The 25,142-nt window shown below is 48.6% G+C and overlaps 9 protein-coding genes across 9 annotated transcripts; 5 read left to right on the plus strand and 4 right to left on the minus strand.

Moving 5' to 3' along the window:
* Nucleotides 1-695: 695 nt before the first annotated feature.
* Nucleotides 696-1,508, minus strand: FPRO_08142 (uncharacterized protein; the record flags this gene model as incomplete). The annotated part of the gene is made up of 3 exons (XM_031233725.1): nt 696-777; nt 832-1,367; nt 1,425-1,508. The coding sequence occupies 3 exons, from the start codon at nt 1,506-1,508 to the stop codon at nt 696-698; spliced, it is 702 nt and encodes a 233-aa protein (XP_031083533.1).
* A 364-nt stretch (nt 1,509-1,872) lies between these two features.
* Nucleotides 1,873-4,256, plus strand: FPRO_08141 (uncharacterized protein; the record flags this gene model as incomplete). The annotated part of the gene is made up of 2 exons (XM_031233726.1): nt 1,873-2,561; nt 2,615-4,256. 2 exons carry the CDS (start codon nt 1,873-1,875, stop codon nt 4,254-4,256), a joined length of 2,331 nt encoding a protein of 776 aa, XP_031083534.1.
* Nucleotides 4,257-4,576: 320 nt separating this feature from the next.
* On the minus strand, nt 4,577-7,878 carry FPRO_08140 (uncharacterized protein; the record flags this gene model as incomplete). The annotated part of the gene is made up of 3 exons (XM_031233727.1): nt 4,577-5,103; nt 5,153-7,736; nt 7,813-7,878. 3 exons carry the CDS (start codon nt 7,876-7,878, stop codon nt 4,577-4,579), a joined length of 3,177 nt encoding a protein of 1,058 aa, XP_031083535.1.
* A 1,162-nt stretch (nt 7,879-9,040) lies between these two features.
* Nucleotides 9,041-9,820, minus strand: FPRO_08139 (uncharacterized protein; the record flags this gene model as incomplete). Its single annotated transcript, XM_031233729.1, has 1 exon — nt 9,041-9,820. One exon carries the CDS (start codon nt 9,818-9,820, stop codon nt 9,041-9,043), a length of 780 nt encoding a protein of 259 aa, XP_031083536.1.
* A 356-nt stretch (nt 9,821-10,176) lies between these two features.
* Nucleotides 10,177-10,907, plus strand: FPRO_08138 (uncharacterized protein; the record flags this gene model as incomplete). Its single annotated transcript, XM_031233730.1, has 2 exons — nt 10,177-10,312; nt 10,375-10,907. The coding sequence occupies 2 exons, from the start codon at nt 10,177-10,179 to the stop codon at nt 10,905-10,907; spliced, it is 669 nt and encodes a 222-aa protein (XP_031083537.1).
* Nucleotides 10,908-11,544: 637 nt separating this feature from the next.
* Nucleotides 11,545-12,477, plus strand: FPRO_08137 (uncharacterized protein; the record flags this gene model as incomplete). Its single annotated transcript, XM_031233731.1, has 2 exons — nt 11,545-11,657; nt 11,883-12,477. 2 exons carry the CDS (start codon nt 11,545-11,547, stop codon nt 12,475-12,477), a joined length of 708 nt encoding a protein of 235 aa, XP_031083538.1.
* A 417-nt stretch (nt 12,478-12,894) lies between these two features.
* Nucleotides 12,895-14,601, minus strand: FPRO_08136 (putative MAP kinase kinase; the record flags this gene model as incomplete). The annotated part of the gene is made up of 4 exons (XM_031233732.1): nt 12,895-13,473; nt 13,525-14,056; nt 14,109-14,266; nt 14,320-14,601. The coding sequence occupies 4 exons, from the start codon at nt 14,599-14,601 to the stop codon at nt 12,895-12,897; spliced, it is 1,551 nt and encodes a 516-aa protein (XP_031083539.1).
* A 1,974-nt stretch (nt 14,602-16,575) lies between these two features.
* FPRO_08135 (uncharacterized protein) lies at nt 16,576-20,979 on the plus strand (the record flags this gene model as incomplete). The annotated part of the gene is made up of 4 exons (XM_031233733.1): nt 16,576-16,740; nt 16,797-16,985; nt 17,052-20,664; nt 20,726-20,979. The coding sequence occupies 4 exons, from the start codon at nt 16,576-16,578 to the stop codon at nt 20,977-20,979; spliced, it is 4,221 nt and encodes a 1,406-aa protein (XP_031083540.1).
* A 2,856-nt stretch (nt 20,980-23,835) lies between these two features.
* Nucleotides 23,836-24,683, plus strand: FPRO_08134 (uncharacterized protein; the record flags this gene model as incomplete). Its single annotated transcript, XM_031233734.1, has 3 exons — nt 23,836; nt 24,240-24,396; nt 24,458-24,683. Coding segments are annotated over 3 exons (384 nt in total).
* Between the last annotated feature and the right edge of the window lie 459 nt (nt 24,684-25,142).

Consider the following 25,142-nt stretch of genomic DNA (forward strand, 5'->3'; position numbering starts at 1 on the left):
GGGCTAATGGCTCTTTTCTCAACACTTTATAAGAATGGTGATTTGGTACGGATACCATCCAGCATTTTGCACGTTGGATATGGATTGGATGTCAATAGTTGACACAGAAATTCTGTAGCTAGATCTTGATTATCTCATTTGAAGCTTATTATATATTCCTGATGGCGTTTCGCTTTATACTTTATCAGAGAACCTAATGAGCTGTCTTTCTCCCCATTTGTTACATCCATTCCTGTTGTCTGACCTGTCACCCCAAGAACAATTTACAAAACCAGTGGTGTCTTGTATATGCTCACGGCGTTGAATTCCCATCAAATCAATTGTCAAAACTCTGCCAACATAGACTTATAAGTTGTCGAGTCGAAATCTGTTTCTATAACCAAAACATCTGATGTTGAACCATAACATCATGATTATTTATCGACCCCTTCCAGCTACCAGCCAACAGTCCTCCATGAAAACTTGTCATGTATTGGTCCGTGTCTACATATGCAAGCATTGGATGGTTCTGGTCTCAAGAGTACCTTAGTTATATCTGACAAACGTCAATGCCAGACAGTATTTGTTACACTCATCTCTGCCTACAGTCATGATACATATCTCGTTTCCTTCCAGTCTTCATAACCCTTGATCATAATTGGCTGCCTCGGTCGATTTTTCTTTGTTCGACTAGGCCATGAATATTCTCCTTTCCACTAACCTGGTGAGTTTTGTTTGGCTTCTTCTCGCTTTAGTCTCTCCACCAACTTTGCTTGTAAGAATGGGCTGAGTCCCAGGCTTGAAAACTTGTTAGCGACTTGACGTGACTGTGTTCGTGTCCTCTAGACTTACATTCCCTCGTTCGTCAGAATACGATACGTTCCACTTGGCTGTACTTTGCCGATGATGGTGCCATTACCGTCCACCTCAACACTTCCCAGGATATCCTCAGGCCATGCAATGCGTCCAAAGTCGGGGGGATTCCTTCGGTCGCTGAGGTGCACATATCCTCCTCTTCCACCACCACCGGCTCCTCCCTGAGCGCTGGCGCCTCCTGCACCGTCACCTCCAGCTCCCCCTCCGGCTCCCTGCTTGCGAGATCCACCTCTATTAGGTCGTTTTTGTGAGAAAAAGGCACCGCCTGAGCCCAGATTGAAGCCTCCCGGACTGGCAAATGCGCGTGCTTGATTGATAAGATCCTCATCTTGGTGACCGTACTCAGTTATCACCTCGTTGAGAATCTTGACGAAGTCCTTATTCTCAGTGAAGGACTGAGGAGTAGGAGGGAGCTCGCTAGTAGTCCCAATTGCTAGGCGCTCGTCCGGCGGTTCTTTCTCGAGATAGCTTAAGTAGTTTGTAAAAGGAGATTTGGGATTCTTTACAACTTTCTACAACATGGTCAGAGTGTTGTTGAAGTGGTACTGGCTTGGGTGCTGAATACAAACAATTGTAGGGTTGCTAGAAAGGCTGGATATGGCTCTGACAGGTACAGCCATGTGCCGAGCAACATTTCGAAATGTTGACCCCATCGTTTGGCTCCTATTTAGAATTCAAATCGACTTTACTACTGTGTCCGGTTCAATGAAGCTATCATTGTGTTGACTCTACCTTGATCGTGAATGTGGTCATTCGCAGGATCCTAGTGCACGCGATACATGCCTATGGAGGGTATATGTATCTAACGGGTCAATTAAACGCGTGAACGCGGTCGGCGCGAACCCTCCAAGACGACCTGCGCAACGAGGTAGGCAAATCAACCAAAACACCATACACAAAATTCTATTAGCAAGCAACGTTGAATTCATATTCAAAAAGTTGGATTCTTTTTTTCTCTTTTCTTTTTCTTTATCTTTTTCTTTCTTTCTCTGCCATGCCAAGCTAGCGGTATAGATCATGGATAAGACGCCAGCTCCTATATTCCGAAAACAACGAGGGGCGGTCCCTCCGTCGTCTGCGATACCATCTTCCTCTCCAGCCTTCGGTACCCCCATCCATCCACTGAAGCCATTCGCTGTCAATGCCCCTAAGGCTGCAATATTACCGATCATACTCCCTCCTCCGACACTTCGACCGCTCGCTTTCCGTACATTCACGAAAAAACATTCTTTAACCCTGACATCCTCTGCCCTTCAAGAACTAGCTTCCTTCATTGGAAGGCATTGTGGTTCAGGATGGCGAGAAGAAGGCTTGGCCGAACGGGTTCTTGAAGAGGTTGCAAGAAGCTGGAAAAACCGCAATGGAGGCGTCATTGTCGAGGGCTCAAGTAAAGAGCTCCTGGAAATTCTCAAGACCCTTGAGGGTAACATGAGCGGCGGCAGAATCACTGGCCCAACGAGAGGACTGCCGCGTGGGGATAGTATGCTTGATCTCAAGGATAACGAGACCCTGAACACACGGTTGGGACTACGGCCGGCAGAAGTTAGGAGGGAGGATAGCAACACAAGCTTCGGCATGTCGGGACTTGGTGTGGATGAGGAGCAAGAAGAAAGCGAGACGAGCGATCCTCGAGCATGGCTTAAGATCATAGACGCATATGACCAACCCAGGTTCATATACAACGTTGGTAAAAAGCACTTTGAAAAGTCAGTATTGTCTATTCGATGGATCAACTGAATTTGCGACTAACATTTCTTAGGGATACTTCAACGCCTTCATTACTACCACCGGCATCACACAAAACGACAGTTTTCCGAAATCGCTACAATGTAATTCACCAACGTCTTCTCCGTAACGAAACCTTCCAATCCTCCGCAGTCTCCTCCTCTCGAAAACAAAGCCTGAGCCGTTCCCTTTCCAACCAGCATTCACTTAAACTCACGCCAATCGCGAACCTCCTTGGTCGGCATGGCAGCAGCCATATGCTACTAGGGCTCCTGGTTGTCCTCCCCACCGGCGATCTTGCCATCAGCGACCTGACTGGTTCTATTGCCTTGGACTTATCCCAGGCGGTAGCTATCCCAGACGATTCAGCATGGTTTTGTCCTGGGATGATCGTGCTGGTTGACGGTGTCTATGAAGAAGAAGACGAATCTTTGGGCAAGGGCCTGAGCGGCAGCAGCGGCGTTGGAGGTACACTAGGCGGCCGTTTTCAAGGCTTCTTTATAGGTCAGCCGCCGTGTGAACGTCGTCAAGCGACTCTGGGCATTAGCGCATCCGATGGTGGCCAGGAGCAGACCATAGGAGGGGGCTTTGGCTGGATCGATTTCCTGGGTGTTGGCAGCGAGCGTGCCGTGGGCACCAAGATGCGCAGGCTCGAAAAGCGCCTTCTACGCAGCAGAGCAGAGGAGGATACTGCACCGTCACGTGGGCGCGTCGTTGTTATTGGCGAACTGAACCTTGATCAACCACGAACTCTTCAAGCATTACGCAAGATCCTCTCAGGATATGCCTCAGAGCCTGAGGGTTCAACGCCTCTAACATTCGTGCTGATGGGTAACTTCACTCAGTACGCTGTTTTGGCACGGGGTGGCAGTGGCGGAAGTATCGAATATAAAGAATACTTTGATGCCCTAGCTTCAACTCTGGGAGACTTTCCAACACTGCTCCAGTCGTCTACCTTTGTCTTTGTTCCCGGAGACAATGACGCCTGGGTCTCTTCCTTCACAGCTGGCGCCTCTGTTCCTTTGCCTCGAAAACAAGTGCCAGAAATGTTCACGTCGAGAATACGTCGAGCCTTTGCGACAGCCAATGCGGAAGCAGGAGGGAAGTCAACTGGTACTGCTGTATGGACGTCGAACCCAAGCCGAATCAGTTTATTCGGCCCCAACCACGAACTTGTTATCTTTAGAGATGATGTATCTGCTCGTTTGCGTCGAGCCTCTGTCCGTCTAAAACCAAAGGTGAAGGATGCCAGTGGAGAACAGGCACCAGGTTCAAGTGCTGCACCTCCCGAAGATGTTCAGCCGATGGATATCGATGCTGCTCATCATGATGATCCTACCGCTACCGCTACCGCCTCGCCCGTCACACGTCTTGTTCCTCACGACGTTCATGCCGCGCAGAAACTTGTCAAGACTATTCTTGATCAAGGCTACCTCGCACCATTCCGCCAGGCTATTCGCCCCGTTCACTGGGACTACTCCTCAGCATTACATCTGTACCCACTACCCACAGCCATGGTCTTGCTCGACACAACAGCCCCGCCGTTTTGCGTCACATACGAGGGTTGTCATGTAATGAACCCAGGCAGTGTGCTCGTACCAGGACGCAAGGGAATCGCTCGATGGGTCGAGTATGATGTTGGTCGACTGGGCAGGTTAAGGGAATGTACAGTTTAGACTGGACGTCCAGATCTAAATATTATTTAGTTGCTGCTATCGATAACTCATGGCGTCAGGGGATTCAGGGGCCTGCAAGGTAATGATGGGTGTGATGGACAACCCATACGAACATAGGTAGCTTTCTATAATCACGAAGAGCAGTAATATTTTGAACCTCATATCATAAAATGCTAGCTTTTATTTACCTACGCACGAGAAAGAATACACAGGGCACGGAGAATGCACCAACTCACTGCGCGATGAACATGGATTCTGGTATCATGAATGACTAAGTATGCAAAAGACCATTTACCTCCTGTTTGACAAGCCTTCCTCCTCTACTGCAGCAGCAGAGCTTCCTCGTGTAAAACTCCATACAGGGCTTCAATCTCGGCCCTCACCTTGTTTAATTCAGCTGCCACTTGTAGCGTAACGAGTGTGTATGCGTACAGCAAAGCATAGTCACTCTCTTGAACAATCAGAGGGGACTCGTCGCCCAAAAGATCCGTACTCATGTGCTCCTTGCGGAATTGGTAGATTTTCCCTAAGAGTCGGTCCTTGTTGTTCTCAACCGTAGGGATGGCATCAGTCAAGGGGTATTCAAGCATAAGGCACGACGCGATAACTTGAAAGACGTGACATATGCGCTGGCAAAGGAGAGCTCTCTCAGTGCTTGTGTACTCTAACAATGCCCGCTCGCCTTCTGTTAATTGATTTCGTTTCGATGTGATGAGACGCATCGCATAGAAACCATTGAGCATGTTTTTGGTGGAACGCATGATGCGCCCATAAGCTGCGTCTGGAAATGGACCGCGAAGCTCAAATTCAGACTTCGCAGCCGTTCGCAGGCTCGCAAGTTTGAAGGCTATCACAGAGTTAGCGTGATTGAGAAAGACGTGGCAGTGACTGCCTACCATATCGTTGAAGAGCCGCCTGTTCGCCCTCGCGCATGTAGTCAAGCGTGTTATTATGTGTGCTGTCCTTAGTGAGCGACACAGTAAGAGGGCCACGCTTCCATATGAGACCCATCTGGAGATACAAGACAGAAAGTCCTTCACGGAACTTCTTTCGACCAGAAATCGGCCAGAGGACTCGGCAAACAACAATGCCCCACAGGATGCCTAGGGTGACCGCAACAACTCGATGCCAGGCAATGTCCAAGATCAGGGGGTTAGACCCTCCCTCGTCATCGTCATCATCATCAACATCTTGCGAAATGCTGTAGGCATAAAGGGTGCTCACGTTGTATGCCAACAAAGCAATTCTACCCAGCGGAGCCTTTTTGATGACCAGAATCACGTAGAAGTTGAACAAAGCTACAAGGCCGCCCAGAAACACCAGTGCAATGCCATTACCTTGGCTGACAGTCCAGCACACCACGGCAAAGGCTGCACCAATGAGGGTGCCTTTGAATCTGGCAGTTCCAGTCGTATTCGCTGAGCCAGTTGTCATAGCCGCCACGATCATGAAGGAAAGGAGACCCCATTCACCTCTCCATGTCTGGTAAATAGGTCTTGTGCTTGGTATAAAAGCAAGCATGGCCCAGAGAAGAGCACCAATACCAACTTTGATACCAAAAAGTATGTCCTCCCGTACGATGAATCGGGAAATCTTGAGCATTTTCTGAGCAACTCTTCTTTTGACTCTGCTAGATTGTGGGGCAGCATCCCAGTTGAAGGTATCTCGCCGTGCGACCATTGTATCTGGAATACCTTTGGGCATCTGAGATTTCCGCAATCTCGGCACAGGTGGTTTCTGTATCAAGCTCTCACGTTCCGGATCTTCAACCCTATCTTTGTCTGAAGGTCCAGTCCGGCCGAAGTACCTCCAAAATTTGAGCCAGCTCCATGAACGCGGCGCCGTCTCAGTCGTGTACCTGATGTCCTCTAGAACATCCAAATATGCATCAGTCTCTTCAGCTACAGCCTGTAAACTGAAGGAGAAATGCCCACAGGCTGCAGCAACTTCTTCTATATCCGCTTGGATTTTCTCAGATCTAGCACGTCCGATCTGAATGGTACGGTAAAGCTCCTGTAATGACTCTGACCTTGCATTATTGTAAAGATTCAGAGCATCGCGAAGGCTCTCCCTCAACTGTTCGTTCACCGCGATATCTTTGTTCGGATCCTGTCCAAATGCAGGCTCACGCAGGATTTCTGATAGCGTATGAGCCAGGGACTTGATTGACGGGCCAAGCATGTTGATGAAGAGGGCAAAGATGTCAGAAGGCTCCTGAAAAGCGGGAGCTGCGTCTAGAGCGGTATCCGATTTGTTTCTCTCCGCCAGTCGTTCTTCCTCGCTCTCTCCAGATTCATCGATGTCAGATAACGTTTGACCTACACCATCAATATATGCAGAAATGGCTCGATTCAAGGTGGATGTCATCCCTGTGGGCTTCGGTGAAGGGAAGGTATCTTCCAGGTTGGGAACCTCTCTGAGTAAAGTGAATTGGTTTTCGAGTGCACTTCGCAGTCCTCCTATGGCTTGGGAGAGCGCCTCAACCGATCTTGAAAGACGTTTATCAAGCGGATAAAAGGTTTCTCGGCCCAGGAAGAAGTACTCAAATTTGGCTTCTCGGAGTGTTGAGTTCATAGTTGTGTATGCGCTGTTGTACCGGGCAGAGACTCGGCCATATTCGCTTGTCCAGAATTCATCTTCCGTTCCACTGAGAAATCCTTTTGTAATGGATGATAATTTGTCGCCTAGAGAGCTGGTGGCGGTCATGATGGATCTACGAAGCACACGCCTCGCCGAGATTCTCCAGACTAATACATTAACTGTTAAAGTGCAGGTGATGCCAACAAGAAGCAATTTCAAGACCTGGACGATCTTGTCGTCGTCAAAGTAGCCTCCTTGTACGCCCTCCTCTTTGGTGATTACAGATATGATTGCGATCGATGCCAAGGTTGAGCCGACATTAACAAGGGGGCTGTTGAGTCTTTGCTTTACCCAACCCACAAAGCCCAGTCCTCCTCCGATGCAGATAATGAGGACCAGCACGTGAGCAGCGGCAGTCAAGCCGAGTTGGGATCTCATGGCAATTGCAATTCCCATCGACAGCATCGATATGACCTCCGCGTAAAATACAGCAACGACTGCTATAACAGTTGCCTCAAGCATAGAGCCAACGGTTCGTGCTGGGTGAAAGTAAACGGTAATGGTAGCAGAGACATGCTTTCCATCTCTGTTGCCAAGAAAGGCTGTCAAGGGTGGGAAAAAAGTACCCATACTACCAAGTACGTAGGCAAGTGTACACTTGAGAACTCCGTGGCCTTCTTCAGTATGTAGCCACAGCCATATTAAGATGAATGCAGTCTTGATGTTATGTGCGACAATGTGGACACGGTCACCGAAGGATTCAGCGGCCTCGAAGGATTGATATTTCGGTTTCTTGTTGATATCCTCTGCAACTACTGCGTTGGTAGATGTGCTTAACGAGAATTCTGACCTCGATCGTTCGCCAGTCCTGGGGATGATAAAGGTTCCGTTCTTCAATTTCTGCCCGATGCATCAGATATCTACCCATTTCTCGCCGTCATGCATGCAGGAAATTATAGAACGAGTGATTTCGTACCGTTCGCTGGGAAGGCCGCTGTTTAGGCGGCCATGCCAGGTTGGATGAACCTGTGGCGGAGCTCATGGTTGGTTGTTTTGATGGTACTCGTGTCTGGAGTGGTGAGACGATTGTGAGGCGCGCTTCATTCTCCTCGTCTTAGAGCTCCATAAGAACAGTGGCGCTGGTCTCCAAGTGTCAGCCTTTTGAGAGGAATAGGCTGTCACGGTCGTGATTTCCGCTGCTTGTCCTCCTGGGTGGATCAATTAGAAAGGTCAGGAACAGGTGTTGTAGGTGTAAAATCGAATATAATGGAAAGCAATGCAGCTTACGGAGTATTATAGTCTTGAAAATAAGGATGACGCTGAACATGCATGCACCCCGGGCAGCTAGTGTGGGGCTTCGATCAGCTATCAAGACGACCTCGCATTGGCTGTACCTCTAGCAACCTACCTTAGTGTACCTAACTTCCATTGCCTGAGGTGCTGGCGGGAGTAGTTTAATTAGGTGCCTGTTACTGTTGAGAAAGGTACCTATATTCTGTTAGTGACCCTGGTATTCCAAGAGGGCGCCCTCGCTTTTGGCTCAGTCACAACAGTTACGGCTTAAAAAGAGAATGGAATGGATGGCAGATGTTCCAAGCTCTTTCTTCAATGACACTAACAAAGTTTTTGTAGTTGTATATGGGAAAATTAGAGTTATTTAGAGGCAAGCATCTCGTGCTTTCCCTCCCATACCAAGTTTTCACATGAACAATAATGTGCGAAGATTGTCCGTTTTATCATTCAAAGGAATAGTCTAGACTTTTCCGTGACTTGCTATTATAAAAAAACACTCTTAGAGAGATCTCTTAGCCTAGTGCCTAGTGCCTAGTGGGGCTATGCACACTTTCCGGCTGCGCCCGTTGTTTAAACGCGGGCTGGCGGGACAAGCATGGGATCTTGAGGGGAACAAGGGCCAAACACTTCCATCCAGTCATCCAAGCTCGTGGCTAGGTACGCACTAGATATAGTCGCAAGATCATCAGGAACGGGAAAATAGTTTCAGAGACCTAGCACGCCTATGGATTTGGTAGAAACTAAGCAGACAAACCCGTAACACCACCGTCGTTTGGTTTTTTTTTGTTTCCTCGTGCGACTCGAAACTCGACCCTTTCACAATGGCCATAGAGTTGGTCCCAATCATTAATCCAATAATATAAGCACGATCTACATCCGCTCCTCGCACCGAAAACGTTCAACTCGACTAGTTAGGATATTTCGTCTATCTCGTCGTAAAACACATCGAACGACAGCCCTTGCTTTAAAAGCAGCTGATCCAGCCCGTCGTCCGGATCCAGATCATGTAGGATTGATATGTGAATCGTTTGGATTCCCTCCCAGATTTGATCCACTACTCTTGTCTGATTTTCGTGCTCTTCACAGTCAAAGAGCCATGGCTTGTGCCAACAGTATTGACTTACTGCGGAGATGGCTCCGGTCTCAGGTGCACAGTAGACTCGGTATTCCCTTTCGCTTCCCATACGTTTATTGAATGGAACAAAGGTCAAGTCGACAGTCGGACTCCCCCCTTCAAGACTCCTCAATATTTCATTACGTGCTCGCTGTGATGTGATCAAGCGAATAATTATATCCATTGGGGAGTGAAGAGACAGCCTACCCGGTACGGCTTGGCGACCATCTTTAGGTGAACAACGATCCAAACGCATGAAGAGACCTTCGGCAGGGAAGTCGAGAGACGATAAATGCGGGATGATTTCTTCCTGGATGTCTTCTTGATATGCTCGGTTGTGTTCCCCAGTGATGATCGAGGTGCCTGATGCTGCTACGACGAGCCTGGCCTCTGCTCGTGTAAGTTTGACAACTTGTGTAGCTTTTGCATCGAGGTTTCGTGTTCTAAGAACCAGGGTTAGCCATCGCTCGAAGGAGTAAGGTGCTTCTGATGGACGTGAAAGATGATTCGTGCTCTCATGTGCTGCAATTTCCTCGACGGTATGAAAGTAGGTGTTGAACGTTTCCGGGCGGTACATTCTGAGAGTCTGATTCGACCTCCTCGTAGTTGGTTTGTGTGAGACGCATGCTTTTCGTCGCATTTCCGTCCATAGTCCATTGATCACAAAAGAGAGTGATCCTGCGGAGAAGGAATTTTGTTTTGTTTTTGGAATGAAAATAGGTTCACTTGTGAGGTGAATTATCAGTGTTACACCCACCATCCAACGGCGGCACGCCACTTCGACAAACCCACAGAACAAATCTAGCGTTTAACTATGAGCAAACTTCACCTCATCTCTGAAATCAAGGGTCATGTTCCCAACGTGCATTTAAGCAGACCTTTCTATCAACATTATTGCACTTGATTCTTCATTTGAAACCCACCATAAAGGACATGGACCTTCCTGAGCTCGACTTACAAGGAGCACCAATCCGCACTCCGGATTGTTGTCTAAGCCTTTCCTACAAATTATTCCGGAACCTAGTCAACGCAATCCCCAACACCACGCTTTCGTTGAACCATGCCAAAAGTCTGAGAACCCCTTCTCTAAGGCAAGGTGTTCTTGGTGAATGACTAACTAATAGCTTCTAGGAGAAACGCCAACTGTGCTTTCGATCGGAAGCGGATCCGGGCTCCTAGAAGCTCTTTTCCTTGCTTATCTCAACTCTCAATGCCAACGCAGTGGCTTTGATCATGCTTCAGTTAATATTGAAGGAGTTGAAGTTCAGCAACTTGGTATGAGAGACCATGTCAACAGATATCTTCCAGAACAAGCCATACACACTGTTCGTGGTAGTTGGGATGTCACTTCGAGGCTGCAGGATTCAGATGTGACAGCTCTAATGTTCGTCTATCCACGCCAACCGGCTTTGATCTCGCAATATATCAAGTCCATCGCCGAGCAGGATCTGAAAGTCGAAGCCATTGTGTGGCTTGGGCCTATGGCCGACTGGGAGGTATTTGAGCCTTGTTTCAACACCGGACATGAAAGCTGTCAATTTGTGGTTGTTGGGACGAAACATGGTCGCGAAGTTGGGCTTGATGAATATGAATCCATGGCAGTGGCGAGGAGAACAGACTGCAGTTCTGTGAAAGATGTGAAAGAGGCTTGTAAAGCCGGTTGATGAGAGATGCCTTACGTAGCAGACTTTTTCGGCAAAAGTTAGGTGAGAATGATAGCTGTTACTCGTCACCATAATCGACATCCTAAATTCGAAAGACCTTTTAGTATAATAACGATGTATCGGAATATCCATATCTCGATGTGAAGAAGTACACTGTTGTCTCAGTACCCAAGTTAGTGAGTGCTGTTAAGTGGTTTGTTGCCCAAATGGTACGATGACATCTGATGCTAATAAAGCATTCATTAGATACCTTATGCTTGTTCAAATGTGACTGGCATTTCTACCTATCAATTGTGCTGCAATATACTGTGTCTACAAACTATAGGTTGGGGACCTTTGGTAGGTGTAATCCCTGGAACAGGTAGGTAACCCAAGAACTCTTAGCCCCGATTTCTTTCTGTCCCCACCCCAATAAGAGCGTCATCTCTGAGTCAAAGCACTCATTACCATTGCCAACTACACGGCTCTCATTCTTATCATCGATGAGAGAAAAGACCAAGGAGGGATATTTCAGTAACTCCATATAATTGCATATAGGTAGTTCTCCCGAGAACTCTCGACCTTGATATCAACCTTACTCTATTGTCCTTCAAGTTGCCTCAGGCTCAGCTCTATGCTACGCCGTTTGGTCTCGATCATGAATTCATCACATCCGAAGCGATTCATACCACTGAAGAAGGGCAAACATAGCTGTCCTGCCGACACCCCCAAACTTCGGGGAGTGGTCTTTGACATGGATGGCACCCTTTGGTAAGATCTGCACCCACAGTCTCACTCTACTCTTATTTTATGGCACGGAAGTTTCCCGCACATGACCTTGACTCACATATCTTGTACAAACGAATACTTGATGATATTCTTTGCTCCACTATCCGAGGTGGTTGAAAAAGAGGATGGTTCATCTTTTCATTTATACTATTCTCAACATATCAAGAAGAGTTGGCGCAACGAATGCATCGCTAATCTAGTATATAGCGAGCCCCAAACATACATGTTCAAGGAAATGAGAGATGTTTTAGGAATCACAAAAACAACAGACATACTCGAGCACATTGATACTCTGCCGAAATCAGAACAATGGACTGCCCTTGAGTCTATCCGCAATATTGAGCGCGAAGCCATGAAGGCCCAGACCCCTCAACCAGGTCTGATGACTCTAATGGCGTACCTCGACGCCAATGCCATCCCCAAGGCGATATGCACCCGCAACTTTGATGTCCCTGTTCAGAACCTTGTGGACAAGTTTCTTGAAGGCTCTCGCTTTCATCCCATCGTAACGCGAGACTTCCGCCCACCCAAACCTGATCCTGCCGGTATCCTGCACATCGCTAAGAACTGGGGCTTACACGGCGAATCTGGCGAGGGTGACGCCAGTGGTCTTATCATGGTGGGCGACTCCATCGACGACATGACCGCAGGCAGAAAGGCTGGCGCAGCTACTGTATTGCTCGTGAATGACGTAAATCGAGCATTGGCTGAACATGCCCATACTGACCTGGTCATTTCTACGCTGGATGAGCTCGTTGATATCCTTGAACAAGGCTTCGTAGGAAGAGACGTCCCGGAATAGCAAGAAGTTGACGCGAGCCCCTGTCAGCTCACAAATGTTAATCACAACTTGTCACACCTCTTTTCGTCCGCGTTTGATATCACGGTGCCAACTCAACCGCGAATTGATTTAATTTAGGTTTCCTACATGGGGCCGGTTTCTGTACATGACTCCTCCACACTAGAAACAGCAGATAGACTCTCGGGAATCGAGATCAATAGATCTTCGCCTCCTCAAATCTAAACCACGTCCTTGGGTTTTGAAGAAGGTATATGAAGTGATTTAAGTGTAGTGATCTAGCCAGAGACCACCGCAGATTTCAAAACAGTGCGCCGAGATATGCTAAATGATCTTCAGGTTTAGGCTGCTGTCCCAAGATTTTCGGCAAGGTTATCTCGGGAGATGCAGCTCCAGGAAACAATTCGAAAAAAAATAGCCTTAAGATACATTGTATCCAGGGTTAGGTGGCAATCCAAACGTTGCCTGTCTGCGGTTCTCCCTTCGTAGCTCATCGGGAGTCTCTTTTCGAGGTGGCGGAGGGGGAAGAGGTCCGCCTGGCGGTGCTGGTCGAACGGGTAAGCTAAAGGTGGCAGCGTTCGCGCTCACAGGACCAGCACTGTCAGGATAGCCTGAAACCTTGGGAATGGAATTCGTGGTGACAACCCTGGGTCCAAGTCCGGGGTGCGCTGAAGCTGGTGTGCGTGACGAAGGGTATCCGTTGCGAGGCGGTGATCGGCTCTGGCCAGAGCCATACTGATCACGAGGGGAAATAATACCAGCGCCGCCGATTGGGATCTCGCCAGAAGTGGGAGTGTGAGACCGTTCTTCGGGTTGGGCCGATGCCTGTATCTGCTGGGACTGGGTGGGCGAGTCACTTGAGCGCAGAAGATCCTGGGTTGCAGGAGAGAGCTGAGGCGCTAGGTGGGATTTTCTATTGTCACGCTCCATCATACCGACAGCCCACTCTCTAAGATCAACTGGTGTACGCTTGGCGGCTTGTACGAAGTGATCACGGTCCTGATAACATTAGCACATGTCAAAACAAACAAGATTGGAAATCCGTCTTACGAATAGCTCCTGGGGGGTTGGTCGACGTTCGGGCTCCTTGTAAAGACACTTCTGAATCATATCGTCAAGAATGCTAGGGAAAGCATCGCTCTTTGGAAGCTTGGGAGCCGGTTCGTGAACAATCTGTTGAAGCAAGTCCAGAATACCCGCAGGAGCGCAATCGCCATCTGAGAGTTGCTCACTGGCAGCAAAAGGAAATTTGCCAATAGCAAGTTCCATGATGCTCAGACCAAAACTCCAGACATCTGACTTGACCGTATACTTCTCACCCTGGATTCTTTCGGGTGCCATGTAAGTGGAAGTACCGACAAAGGTGTCAGCGATAGAATTGACAAGCTCGCCAGAAACACCAAAATCGCAAAGCTTGATCGAACCCCTCGAGTTGACGAGAATATTGGATGGCTTAATATCACGATGCATGATGTGGTGCTTGGTGTAAAGGTATGTCAGACCACCAAGAGTCGCTTCTGCAATTTTACCCAGAACATCAACTCGAACGGGGCCAAAAACCCTCGAGACTCGATCAAGGGAACTGGTCCAGTGTCAGCTATCATATCGCCATGGATGTATCATATCAAACTGACCCCACATCCATATATTCCATACACATTATAACATCGTTATTTGGAGTTAAGAAAGCACCGTAGAATGTCACGATGTAGTCAGAATGGCAGCCGTGCATAATCTGGAGTTCTCGGACAATTCGCTTCCGTATTTCTCGCTTCGCTTCCACATGAATAACCTGCCAAATATGTTAACAGGAAACCCCTTAATTCCGTGACACAGGATACAGACCTTGCGAGCCATCACAGTTCCCGTTGTTAGGTGCTTCACTTTGCTGACCGTACCACCGTTACCAGATCCTAACTCCTTGAGAATTTCGAGATCCTCGGGTCTTAGGTCCAACTTGTATTCGATACCGATCTCCAACTGTTCATCTTTACCTGCATCTTGGCTTCCGCTGTACTCATGATGGTTGGTTTCGGCGGTTGGTGGGGGTCGAGGGGCAGCCGCTTTGAGTGCAAGTCCTTTGACGTTCTTGCGCTTCATAGAGCGTGGAGCAAATGGGTCGGCCATTCTGGAGAGTAGCGCGCGAAATTCAGCTCGGTTGATGTAAGAGGCTCGAAAAACTTAAGGCTCACTGAGTGCTGCAAAAACCGAAAATTGAATCGGGCTGGTCTTATCGTTTGTAGTGACTGACAACGAGTGGACGGCTTCCGATGCTTAGAATAGAGGAGGCACCGCACCAGGCCGCAAAGAATATCGATCCGGCCGAGCAGTCGTAAGAGTTGCTCGTGGTATTCGAGCTTGAATAGACGCAGGCCAGGTAAAGCGTCTTGTCCTTGCCTGCCGTCGAGATAATGCGAGCGCTGGCAGACGTTGATTTCGGACCGTCACGAGAGGCACTGATTCTTGGCGATAGAATCAAGGACGTCGATGGCGATGATGAAAAAGGACAACACAGAGAAACCTTTCGACTAGAGTTGATCGTGGTTTATCAGGGGCGTCTAGGCAAAGCGTCGCTGAAGATTGGAAATGGGGGATTTGTCCCGGTCTCTTTTACAGCTTCTGGCTGGTTAGGCGCGGACAGTGGAGGGCGGGGTCTAGCCGGCGACAACGTGACGGGAGTGGCTGGAGTTGCGCTCTGAGAAGTTGGAGGCGCAACAAACCACAAAAGAGAGGCAGAGCTGGCGGTAAGACGAGATGGGGGAAAGAGGGGAACAGGAAAATTTGGCGACGAGATGTGATCACGACTTTTTAAAGCCATGAAGAGTGTAAGGAGTTACAGCAACGGCCTGTCAGATTTGAAATTATGTACCTGAAATCTAGTGGGCCATTCATTCGCAGTAAGGGGACACCATGGAGTACAGACACGGAGGCCAGCATCCATTGTCCATTAATACGGAGTAATTATTGTACGTCTCCCTACGAGGCGAGGCCTGAGCCTGAGTCCAACTTCCAGGAGGCGCGATGCCCTGTCTGTCTGGGTACCTTATGTAGGAACCTAGGCCAGGCTGGGACGGCTACTGGCCAGACTCTCGGAACTTGAGACACTTCACGCCTCGAGCTTGGTACAGTTATCGATTCATAATCATGATAAGATGGTGGTCGTCGGTTGTTTGTGATAAGTCTTTAGTCCAGACTAATACCGCATAATTCCCTACTCAGCTCAGGTTCTGAACCTATAAAGCATCTCTCAAATGATTTAGATCAGTCACAATATCACTCGCCCTGGATACCATAGAAGTCCACAAAGCTCTGACATTGTAGTCTGACGACAGCATATATCCAAACCCAATTATAGGCGAACCTTCAATATCTCATAAAGAATTTGCAATGGTCTGATCTTAAGGGGGGAAAAATACCTACCCCGCTGGATATTCCTAGAGACATTAAGGAAGAATAAAAAAGTGATTAAAACAGTAGCCTCATGGTATGGGATACAAAAGTAATCGAAGCATGAGAAAAGGCGATGGATCAGACACTGGGCGATTCAAACATGTTTAAACAACACTTGGACCACTAGCCAGCACAATACAGTCAGGGGTAAGTTCGAATGGCATACATGTGAACATACCTACAAGCCTCATGGTTGGTCAAAGCATGCCAAAAGAAATATGATAATGCTATTGATGGCCAAAATATTTGCGGTCAATGGAGCTGTATCCGAGTTCCTTACCTGAGGTACGGAAGAGGTAGGTACATAGTAGGAGTACCTACCTTAGGTACCTTGGTTAGCGGTTCCATGGATGCTGTTCAATCACTCGTTTGTCGGAAACGGATTATCGTGTCACCGCTCTGCATCCTTGCCAGGCGCGACAAGGCTGCACGTGTAGCTCTGCAGCGCATCGCCAAAAAATCCTAAATACCGAAAGCTTTCCAACAACAGTACAAATAATAATTCCCTTTTCTTGTCATCTTCTTTATCTATAACGAAAAGCCCCGAGACCACAAACACTCGTTCTTTCGGAATTTTCTCTCGAATCACCGACATCTTCAGCAGACAAAGAAAGCTTTGTTGCCTGCTTGGCAGCATCGCAAGTCGCCAAGATGAGTAACAGTATGCGCGACCTGATATCCGGCGAGGCCGAACTTGATGACGAGGAAGAGGACGAGTCTTTTGATGAAGGTGGTGAGGAGCGCAGACGAAAGGCTGCCGTAGAAGACTCTAGTGAGGAGGAGGAAGATGACGACGATGAGGAAGAGGCTCGCAAGGTCCGTATTATCATAAACTATGCGCAGTGACACGCTCCCTAACTCCTAACTCTCAGGTCCGTGAAGGCTTTATTGTTGACGAGGACGAGGACGAGGAAGAAGGCGGCGAATCAGATGGCGATGTGCGCCCTGTTCACAAACGAAAGCGAAAACATCGCGACCGTGAAGAGGAGGCGCAGCTTGATGAAGAAGACCTGGATCTCATCGGCGAGCAATTCGGCGAGCGTCCCAAGCCCCAAACACAGGTAAGTTTTCCCTTGCGCTACTTAAACTCCCATGACTTGAGTAGCACCCCCTGACTTCGTCTTTAGTCCAAGTTCAAGCGCCTCAAGCGTGGCTACCGCGACGAAGAAAGGGGAAACCAACGCCGTGGACTAGACGATATCTTCTCGGACGAGGATGAAGACGCAAGCGAGCAGCGACCTTACGGCAGATCGTACCGCCAAGCCGACGAGTTCGACGATTTTATCGAAGAGGATTTTCCCGAAGACCCTGAGGAATTAGAACAACAGCGAGAAGATGCGGAGGTTGCTCGCCCCAGGGATCGCGTCATTGGAAATATCGCCGATACTGGTAATCTCGATAAGGATGCCTTGGACGATATGGAGGCCATCTTCGGTAATGGCGAAGACTACGATTGGGCGCTGCAAATGGAGGAGGAGGAGGAAGATCGTGAAAGAGAGGAACAAGCCATTGAACTGAAAGACGTGTTCGAACCTTCGCAACTTAAAGAGAAGCTCTTGACCGACGAAGATAACGAGATTCGTTTCACCGACGAGCCCGAGCGATTTCAACTCGACCGGAAGACCTTCAAGACACTTCAGCTTACTGCAGAGCAGTTTAGGGAGGAGGCAAGATGGATCACGAACCAGTTGTGGCCAAAGAAGGGTTTGGCGGCCGACCTCCAGATCCCATTCGGCAAAGCCGTTGGCAAGGTCCTCGAATTCTTCATTGTTGACGAAGTTGAGGTGCCTTATGTGTTCCAGCACCGCAAAGACTACCTACTTCACACCAGAAAAACGCGGAACCCGAATCGTGATGACCCTGATGCGCCTGAGTACGTCATCAGTGCAGACAAGCTCTTGAATCAAGACGACCTCTGGAAGATTTTGGAATTGGACATCAAGTTTCGTTCTTTTGTGGACAAGAGAAATGCTCTCGAGAAGACTTTTGAAAACCTCAAAGGATTGGCAATTCACGACACGATTGTGGAGGAGATGATTCCAGAGGCGACCACCATGGAAGAACTTCAAGATTTGCAAGACTATTTGCAGTTCCAGTACGGTCCACAGCTCAAGGATCTTGCTGCTATGGCTGGAAACCTCTCATTAACGAAACGGCCGGGCTCAAAATCGAATTTGCTTGAACGAGTCCGCCAAGGCAAGGCCTATAGCTTCGTCCGTGCTTATGGAATCTCAGCGGATCAGCTTGCCAAGAATGCATTGCGATATGGAAAGAAGATCACTCCTGATGATGACGCTCAATATCCCATGGACCTGGCTGACAGTTTGGTCGACGACAACTTCGACACAGGCGACCAAGTTATCAACGCAGCTCGACAGATGTATTCGGAAGAATTGTTTGCAAGCCCAAGGATGCGCAAACATTTTCGAAATTCGTACTACCAAGCTGCTGAGATCAGCTGTCGACGAACTGAGAAGGGCCTTCGTAGAATCGATGATTCTCACCCGTACTATGAGATCAAGTATTTGCAAAACCAGGCCATTGCTGATCTAGTTCACCAACCAGAGCTTTTCCTGAAGATGATGAAGGCCGAGGAGGAAGGCCTTGTTACTATCAAGCTTGATATGCCAGCCCGATATGACTTCCGGAGACAACTTTATCAGGAGTTCGAGTCTGAGAACTTCAGCGACCGGGCCGAACAGTGGCGGGAAGAGCGCAAGAAAGTACTTGACCTTGCATACCCCAAACTCGAAAGGATTATTGCAAAGAATGTCAAAGAAGTCATTCGAACTTTCTGCCAAGATGAGGTGCTCAAGATGTGTCGAGAAGAATATGCAAAACGGCTCGATCAGGCACCCTACAAGCCCAAGGGCATGATACTGGGCACTACGCCCCGTGTCCTAGTTCTCTCCAATGGCATGGCCGACCCTGCCCGCGATCCCATCTGCTGGGCATGGGTTGAGGAAGATGGTCGTGTGGTTGAGCAAGGAAAGCTTGGGAACCTTGCCAGAGATGAGCGCCAACGAGAAGAGTTCGAGGAGCTGGTCAAGCGTCGTCGACCCGATGTGATTGGCGTCAGCGGTTGGTCTGCTGAGACGAATAAGCTGGTACGTGACTTGGAGAGCCTTGTCAACGAGAAGGGCCTTATGGGCCCTGAGTTTGAGGACCCAGACACCAATGACTATCGAACAGAGCCACTAGAGGTTGTGGTGGTCAATGATGAGGTCGCTCGTTTGTACAAGGACAGCCCTCGTGCACTTGCTGAGCACCCAAGTCTGAATCCTGTGACGAGGTACTGTGTTGCTCTGGCGCGATATATGCAGAACCCTATGAAGGAATATGCAGCTCTCGGCAAAGACGTTGCCTCCATTTCTTACCACCCTTGCCAAAACCTTCTCCCACCTGATAAGCTGGCCAAATACCTCGACTCCGCCATGGTTGACATGGTCAACCTCTGCGGTGTTGATATCAACGAGGCCATGAACGATTCCTATACCGCCAACCTTCTTCCTTACGTGTCTGGATTGGGTCCCCGTAAGGCAACAAGTGTCATCAAGGCCATCAACGCTAATGGCGGTGCTGTTGGTACAAGGGATGAACTCGTGGGTGATCCAGACAGTGGCAAGCTGCCTGTCGTTGGCCCCAGAGTTTGGAACAACTGCGCAAGCTTTCTGTTCATCGAATACGAAGCCACAAATCCTGCTTCGGACCCCCTAGATAACACACGAGTTCATCCTGAAGATTACGAGCTCGGACGTAAAATGGCCGCCGATGCTCTTGAGCTTGATGAAGAGGATGTCAAGGCCGAAACCGACGAGAATGGACCCGGAGCGATCGTCCGCAAGCTGTTCAAGCAGGATGAACAAGACAAGGTCAACGAGCTAGTCTTGGAAGAGTATGCTGAGCAATTGGAGAGAAACTACAGCCAGCGCAAGCGAGCTACGTTGGAAACCATTCGTGCCGAACTCCAGGCACCCTACGAAGAACTTCGACGGAATTTTGCTCTCCTGTCAGCATCCGAGATATTCACCATGTTTACTGGTGAGACCAAGCAGACCCTATGCGAAGGCATGATTGTACCCATCAATGTTCGGGTTGTGAAGGATGACTTCGCCATTGTTAAGCTCGACTGTGGTATCGAAGGCCGTATTGAGGGTCATGAAATCAACCATCGTTCGTCCATCAAGGATGCCCTGACCTCGGGACAAACGACGCAGGCAAAGATTTTGGACATCAATTATAAAGACTTTATGGCCAAGCTATCAATGCGGGATGAAACCCTACGTATTCCGTACAAGCGCCCGATCAACCTCGGTCGAGATGGGTGGGACTACGCCCTTGAAGCAACAGATAAAGAGGAATTGCGAGAAAAGGACAAGACCACGGGGCGAACGCAGCGTGTTGTCAAGCACCCCAATTTCAAACCGTTCAATGGCCTGCAAGCAGAGGAATATCTGGGATCGCAGCCCAATGGTGAGGTTATCATTCGACCCTCATCCAAGGGTAACGATCATCTGGCAGTGACCTGGAAGGTCGCGGACGGTGTTTATCAACACATTGACGTCCTCGAGATGCAGAAAGAGACAGAATTCTCAGTCGGCAAGCTGCTGCGTGTGGGCGGCAAATATACGTACACTGACCTGGATGAACTGATCGTGGAGCACGTCAAAGCCATGGCGCGTAAAGTTGAAGAACTGATGCGACACGATAAGTATCAGAATCGATCCCGGGGAGAGACGGGTACGTTCCCACACATCCTGGTGCTCACAGACACAAGATATGATGCTAACGATAGATGTAGAAAAATGGCTTACGACGTACATCGACGCCAATCCTAACCGATCAGCTTACGCGTTCTGCATCGACACGAAGCATCCTGGATACTTTTGGTTGTGCTTCAAGGCCAGTAGGTCGGCCAGGGTCATTGCATTGCCGGTGCGCGCGATTCCACAAGGGTTTGAGCTCAAGGGTTATCAATATCCTGACATGCGAGCGCTATGCAACGGATTCAAGCTGCGTTATCAAAATGAGTTCTCCAAGATGGGTCACCGGTAGGAAATGGGGGCCTATTCTTATAATATGCATAGATGATATGGTGAGAGGGGGAGGGAGAAATGTATTTCTTTGATTACGCAGAATGAGCATTTTCTGGGACGAGAATGACGCTGCAATTGTATCACTGAGGCGCAAGTCGACGATATTTCTTTGTTAAATAATCAAAGGGGTTGTATTAGACGTCGTCTCGATATGGCGAAGATAGGGGAAAAAGCAGCAATGAAGAGAAGCCAATTTGACGCATGCTTGATGAGTTTCGATGGATAAGCAATACAGCCATATGAGACAACCTGGGCTCAATGTTAACTGATCTGTGTTGATAGCGAATGATTTACCTAGTGTAGGCTTCCATGATAACCCCGTTGCCGCGAGTGAGAAATCCTGGGGGAGTAGATACCCGGACATGCTATCCGATAAGGGATCTTGCTCGGCCACGCCAACAATCTATATATGGAGGTATTTGTCCCAGTGGTTTAAGGACACCTTCCGGCTTATTCTCAAGGGCAGTGTGAGGAGAAGACTCCCGCCCCGTGATTTTGTAGACTTCTTTCAAACCTAACAAGCCCTATACTAAATGTCAGAGTTGTCTAATATACGTTGTCATGACATTTATCGTATTGCTGGGTACACAGAGCTGGTTATCGCTCCTTTGCCACCCCAGTGGTTCTTGATGGCCTGGGCTATGAAGCTGGCCTTGTTTGGCAATACGATAATAAAATGGAGCAGTGGGGAAGGTCACAAGACTTCATGAGGCCTGAGTCTTTGGCGGCATTTCTAGAATCAAGAGGATCCTGCTCAGGGTTTCCGTTCGGGTCATGAGAAGCAGGCGTATCATGAGGAGCGATCTGGATAACGAAACCTTCAAGTATGCTGAAAACGGATTCAAGTCACCGATAAGTGTTGAAAAGAACTCTGAACTCGACTGGCGCCTGCGATCGGCGGGTTTCGATGATAGCTATACAAAATGGGCCGATAAGGAGGGGGTCATGTGCTCTTCGTCAGCTTCATGTTGGCACTGAGTCAGTCCTTGTTAAGATCCATTGATCGCTGGGGGCTGAGTCGAGCAGACACGAGGTCGGGGCGGTATCGGAGATGGTACAGTCAAACCTGGAATACCATTTACCCTAAGCCTGATTTTTGAGACTCATGATCTCTCTAGAGTTGAACGTATAACCTTTTTTCAGCCGTATATGGTGCAAGGTGTATGTATCAATGTTGTTTGAGACGCCCATGGCTGCCTATTGTATGATTGTATGTCTGTATGTGAGCCATGATTATCTAAAGGCGCAGTATCGCAGCGCATATCTTGCGGTCGAAAGATTCCTTATGTCATTCCCACTGTTCAACAAGCTTTTCTTGCCCATCACTACAAGCCATTACCATCTACTGTGGTCGGTATATCACTTTCAGCGGAAGACAAGCCGCCGGTACCTGCGTGTCTCACCAGCTTACCCCAGATCTAGTCCCATAATTATAAGTGGGATTGTCCCTCATGACTTTGTGGAGCCGTCAGCCTCTGGGCCATCTGCAGCCAAAAGCCAAAGAAGAGTCAAAGACTAATACTTGTAAGACCTGGACTAATTGTACTGGTAGAAACATGGATGCCGATATCAATTGTATTGGCACTGGTCAGTAAGGTCAGTCACATGCCAAAGAGTTGTTATACATAAAGGACGGTGGTAATTCAGTCTGTAACATCGAGAATCGATAGTCGAAGTTCACGAATCTATGTACAGGGACCTTGCATTTCAACATCGATATTAGTGTTTGTGGAAATCTAATGGTGTTCCTATAAAAGACCCTGAGGCACATGAGCACATGGCATGACCCCTCTTTGCTTTGGGAGGCCTGAGGAGATCAGGGGCTGAATTCAATTCCACTCATTGATTGAGAGACAGAGAGCAACATTATGATGGAATTGAACAAGTACTTTCCACGTCTGTTTCATTCGACTGAAGTCTCACTTGAAATCAGACAATTTCTCTACCAGTCTACTTAGTTCTTTTGCAAATGGAATGCTGGAAGCTGCCCCCCGCAGTAGGCACCTAGTAGTTGGTTGTACTCCGTAATGTGAGGTGCTTTAAGCTGTACCTACTACATACCTAGCACGTTAAAAAGTAGGTGCTAAGCTTGGTAGGTATGGGACCAGAGAGTTTGGCCAGCGGCTGGCGCATGGTCACGCGATAGGCGGTCGGGATGGGACATGCGAGGTCCACTTATTAGTATTCACCAGCACAGCAGATGAGCCAGAGGTGGAGATGTGGGTCCTTGCACTGGTGAATATGCAGGCCTGGTCTTTCCATGATGGACCATGATGAAAGGTCAGTCAAGTCAGTCCATGAGCTGGCCCCTTCCGCTTCTCGTCTTTGCTCTCCGTAATTCGCAATTGTCCAATTGAAACCCTGCCGTCCGTTGGGAAGCTGCCATAGCTTCCCCCCGTGTAAAATGAGGCTGGGTAGGCGGGAAGGAGCATCGGACTGCAATGAGCTGATTGGATACAAGGTGATGCCATCACGCATCGTCCATCGCGTGACTCTCGGAATATAAAGGCAAGACGCCCTTGCAAACAAGCAGGTTCATTGATCACAGATAAATTCTCTTGCTTCCCGCCGCCTTGAATTATCAGTTCTACACACTGAAGATCCTGCTATCATACCCCTCCCCCCTTTCTCTTACCCGATATTTCATTACAAACAAGCAACCATCCCCTCATCTAAACTCACCAGAGTCCTTGACGACCTGCCTACTCCGAGATCCAACACCACCCGTTTCAATATCACGCCAACTTGCGCATCAACTCGACCGCGTGCTATCGAATCGCTTGGTTGCAGTTCTAACACATCTCCATTATTCAAAAGTGAGTTTCTCGAACCCTTCAGTGTCTTGTCATTTCTCGCCTACTCTTCCTGCTTCCCCCTTCCTCCGTATAGCGACTTATATACACGGAGTACTTGGGCACCCCGCACCTGGCGTAGCTTAGGTAGACTCCAGAGGCATAGATGCTCATGTTCACTGGCGAGTGCCGTTGGTGACGTTTAGGCCGTCCAATCCGTTTAAAAGCAGATGAGCTCCCCTTCCAATTCTCGCGTACCTCAACCCCTCCTTCCATCATTCATCACCCTGATCATCATTTTACATCTTTCATCTCGCCATACCATCACAATTTCACCTCTTCTTCACATTACCTTCACATAAAATCCAAAAGTCAGCCTATGACCACTTCCTTGTCATGCTATGGTACTAACAGGTACTGCTCACAGTGACCCGATCTCACAAGGCCAACGACCGTGATCACAAGGGTATTGCCGAGGGAACCGCGCTCCCCACGGAAAATGTCCCTCGTTTCTTTGGTAAAAACGGGTTCGCCGATGTCGACCCAAAGAAGGTGAAGAAAGACGGCTCTGGTCGAGGCAACTGGTATGTTAGCTCAATGTACCCCCCAGTTGCCGTCTCCACATTTCACTCACACGGCTTACAGGGGAACCGTCAACGACGACATCGCTGACGAACAATTCACCTTTACAAACACTAGACGCCGCTCCAACAGCAGCAGCTTCTCTCACCACGTGAGCGACCTCAAGACCAAGTTTGAGGTCAACGAGCCCGAGCCGGTCTTCGAGGAGTCACTTCACGGCCCTGAGGAAGAAGACCACGAGGATCTCTCGAAGACCGACTCTTCCGAGAGCGGTCGGTCCTCATCCTAATCAGATTACCGAGTCCTTACCAAGAGATTGGTAGTCACTGCCTGCTGTCATATATGCTATGGCCAGGGCATCTTTGAGGGTTCACATGTATTGGAATTGCGACGCGAGCTTGATCTTTGCTTTACAACTACGAAACGACACGAGACTAAACGAATGAAATAACAGAAACCAAACTGCCTCCTTGTGGTGGAGTCACCGGATGAAGTGCCTGGGGGATATGGAAAGGGATATCGGCGGAATTGTTGAAACCCTCGTGACTTACTCAGATCTCTACGTGGATCATGCATGGTTTTATGGCCGCCTGAGAAAGTACGCCTTCCAGCGGAACAATGTATTACTGTATAACTATCTTAACTTTCGCACCAAAGCGAACAAGAAGGCTGCTTACGGCCGAAATTAGGCACAGCTAATATTATCAGATGCCTTTTCAAATTGAACAGCCTGAGTGACGGAAAAGAA

The sequence above is a fragment of the Fusarium proliferatum genome, assembly GCF_900067095.1.
Source record: "Fusarium proliferatum ET1 genome assembly, contig: FPRO_scaffold007, whole genome shotgun sequence".
NCBI lineage: Eukaryota > Fungi > Ascomycota > Sordariomycetes > Hypocreales > Nectriaceae > Fusarium > Fusarium proliferatum.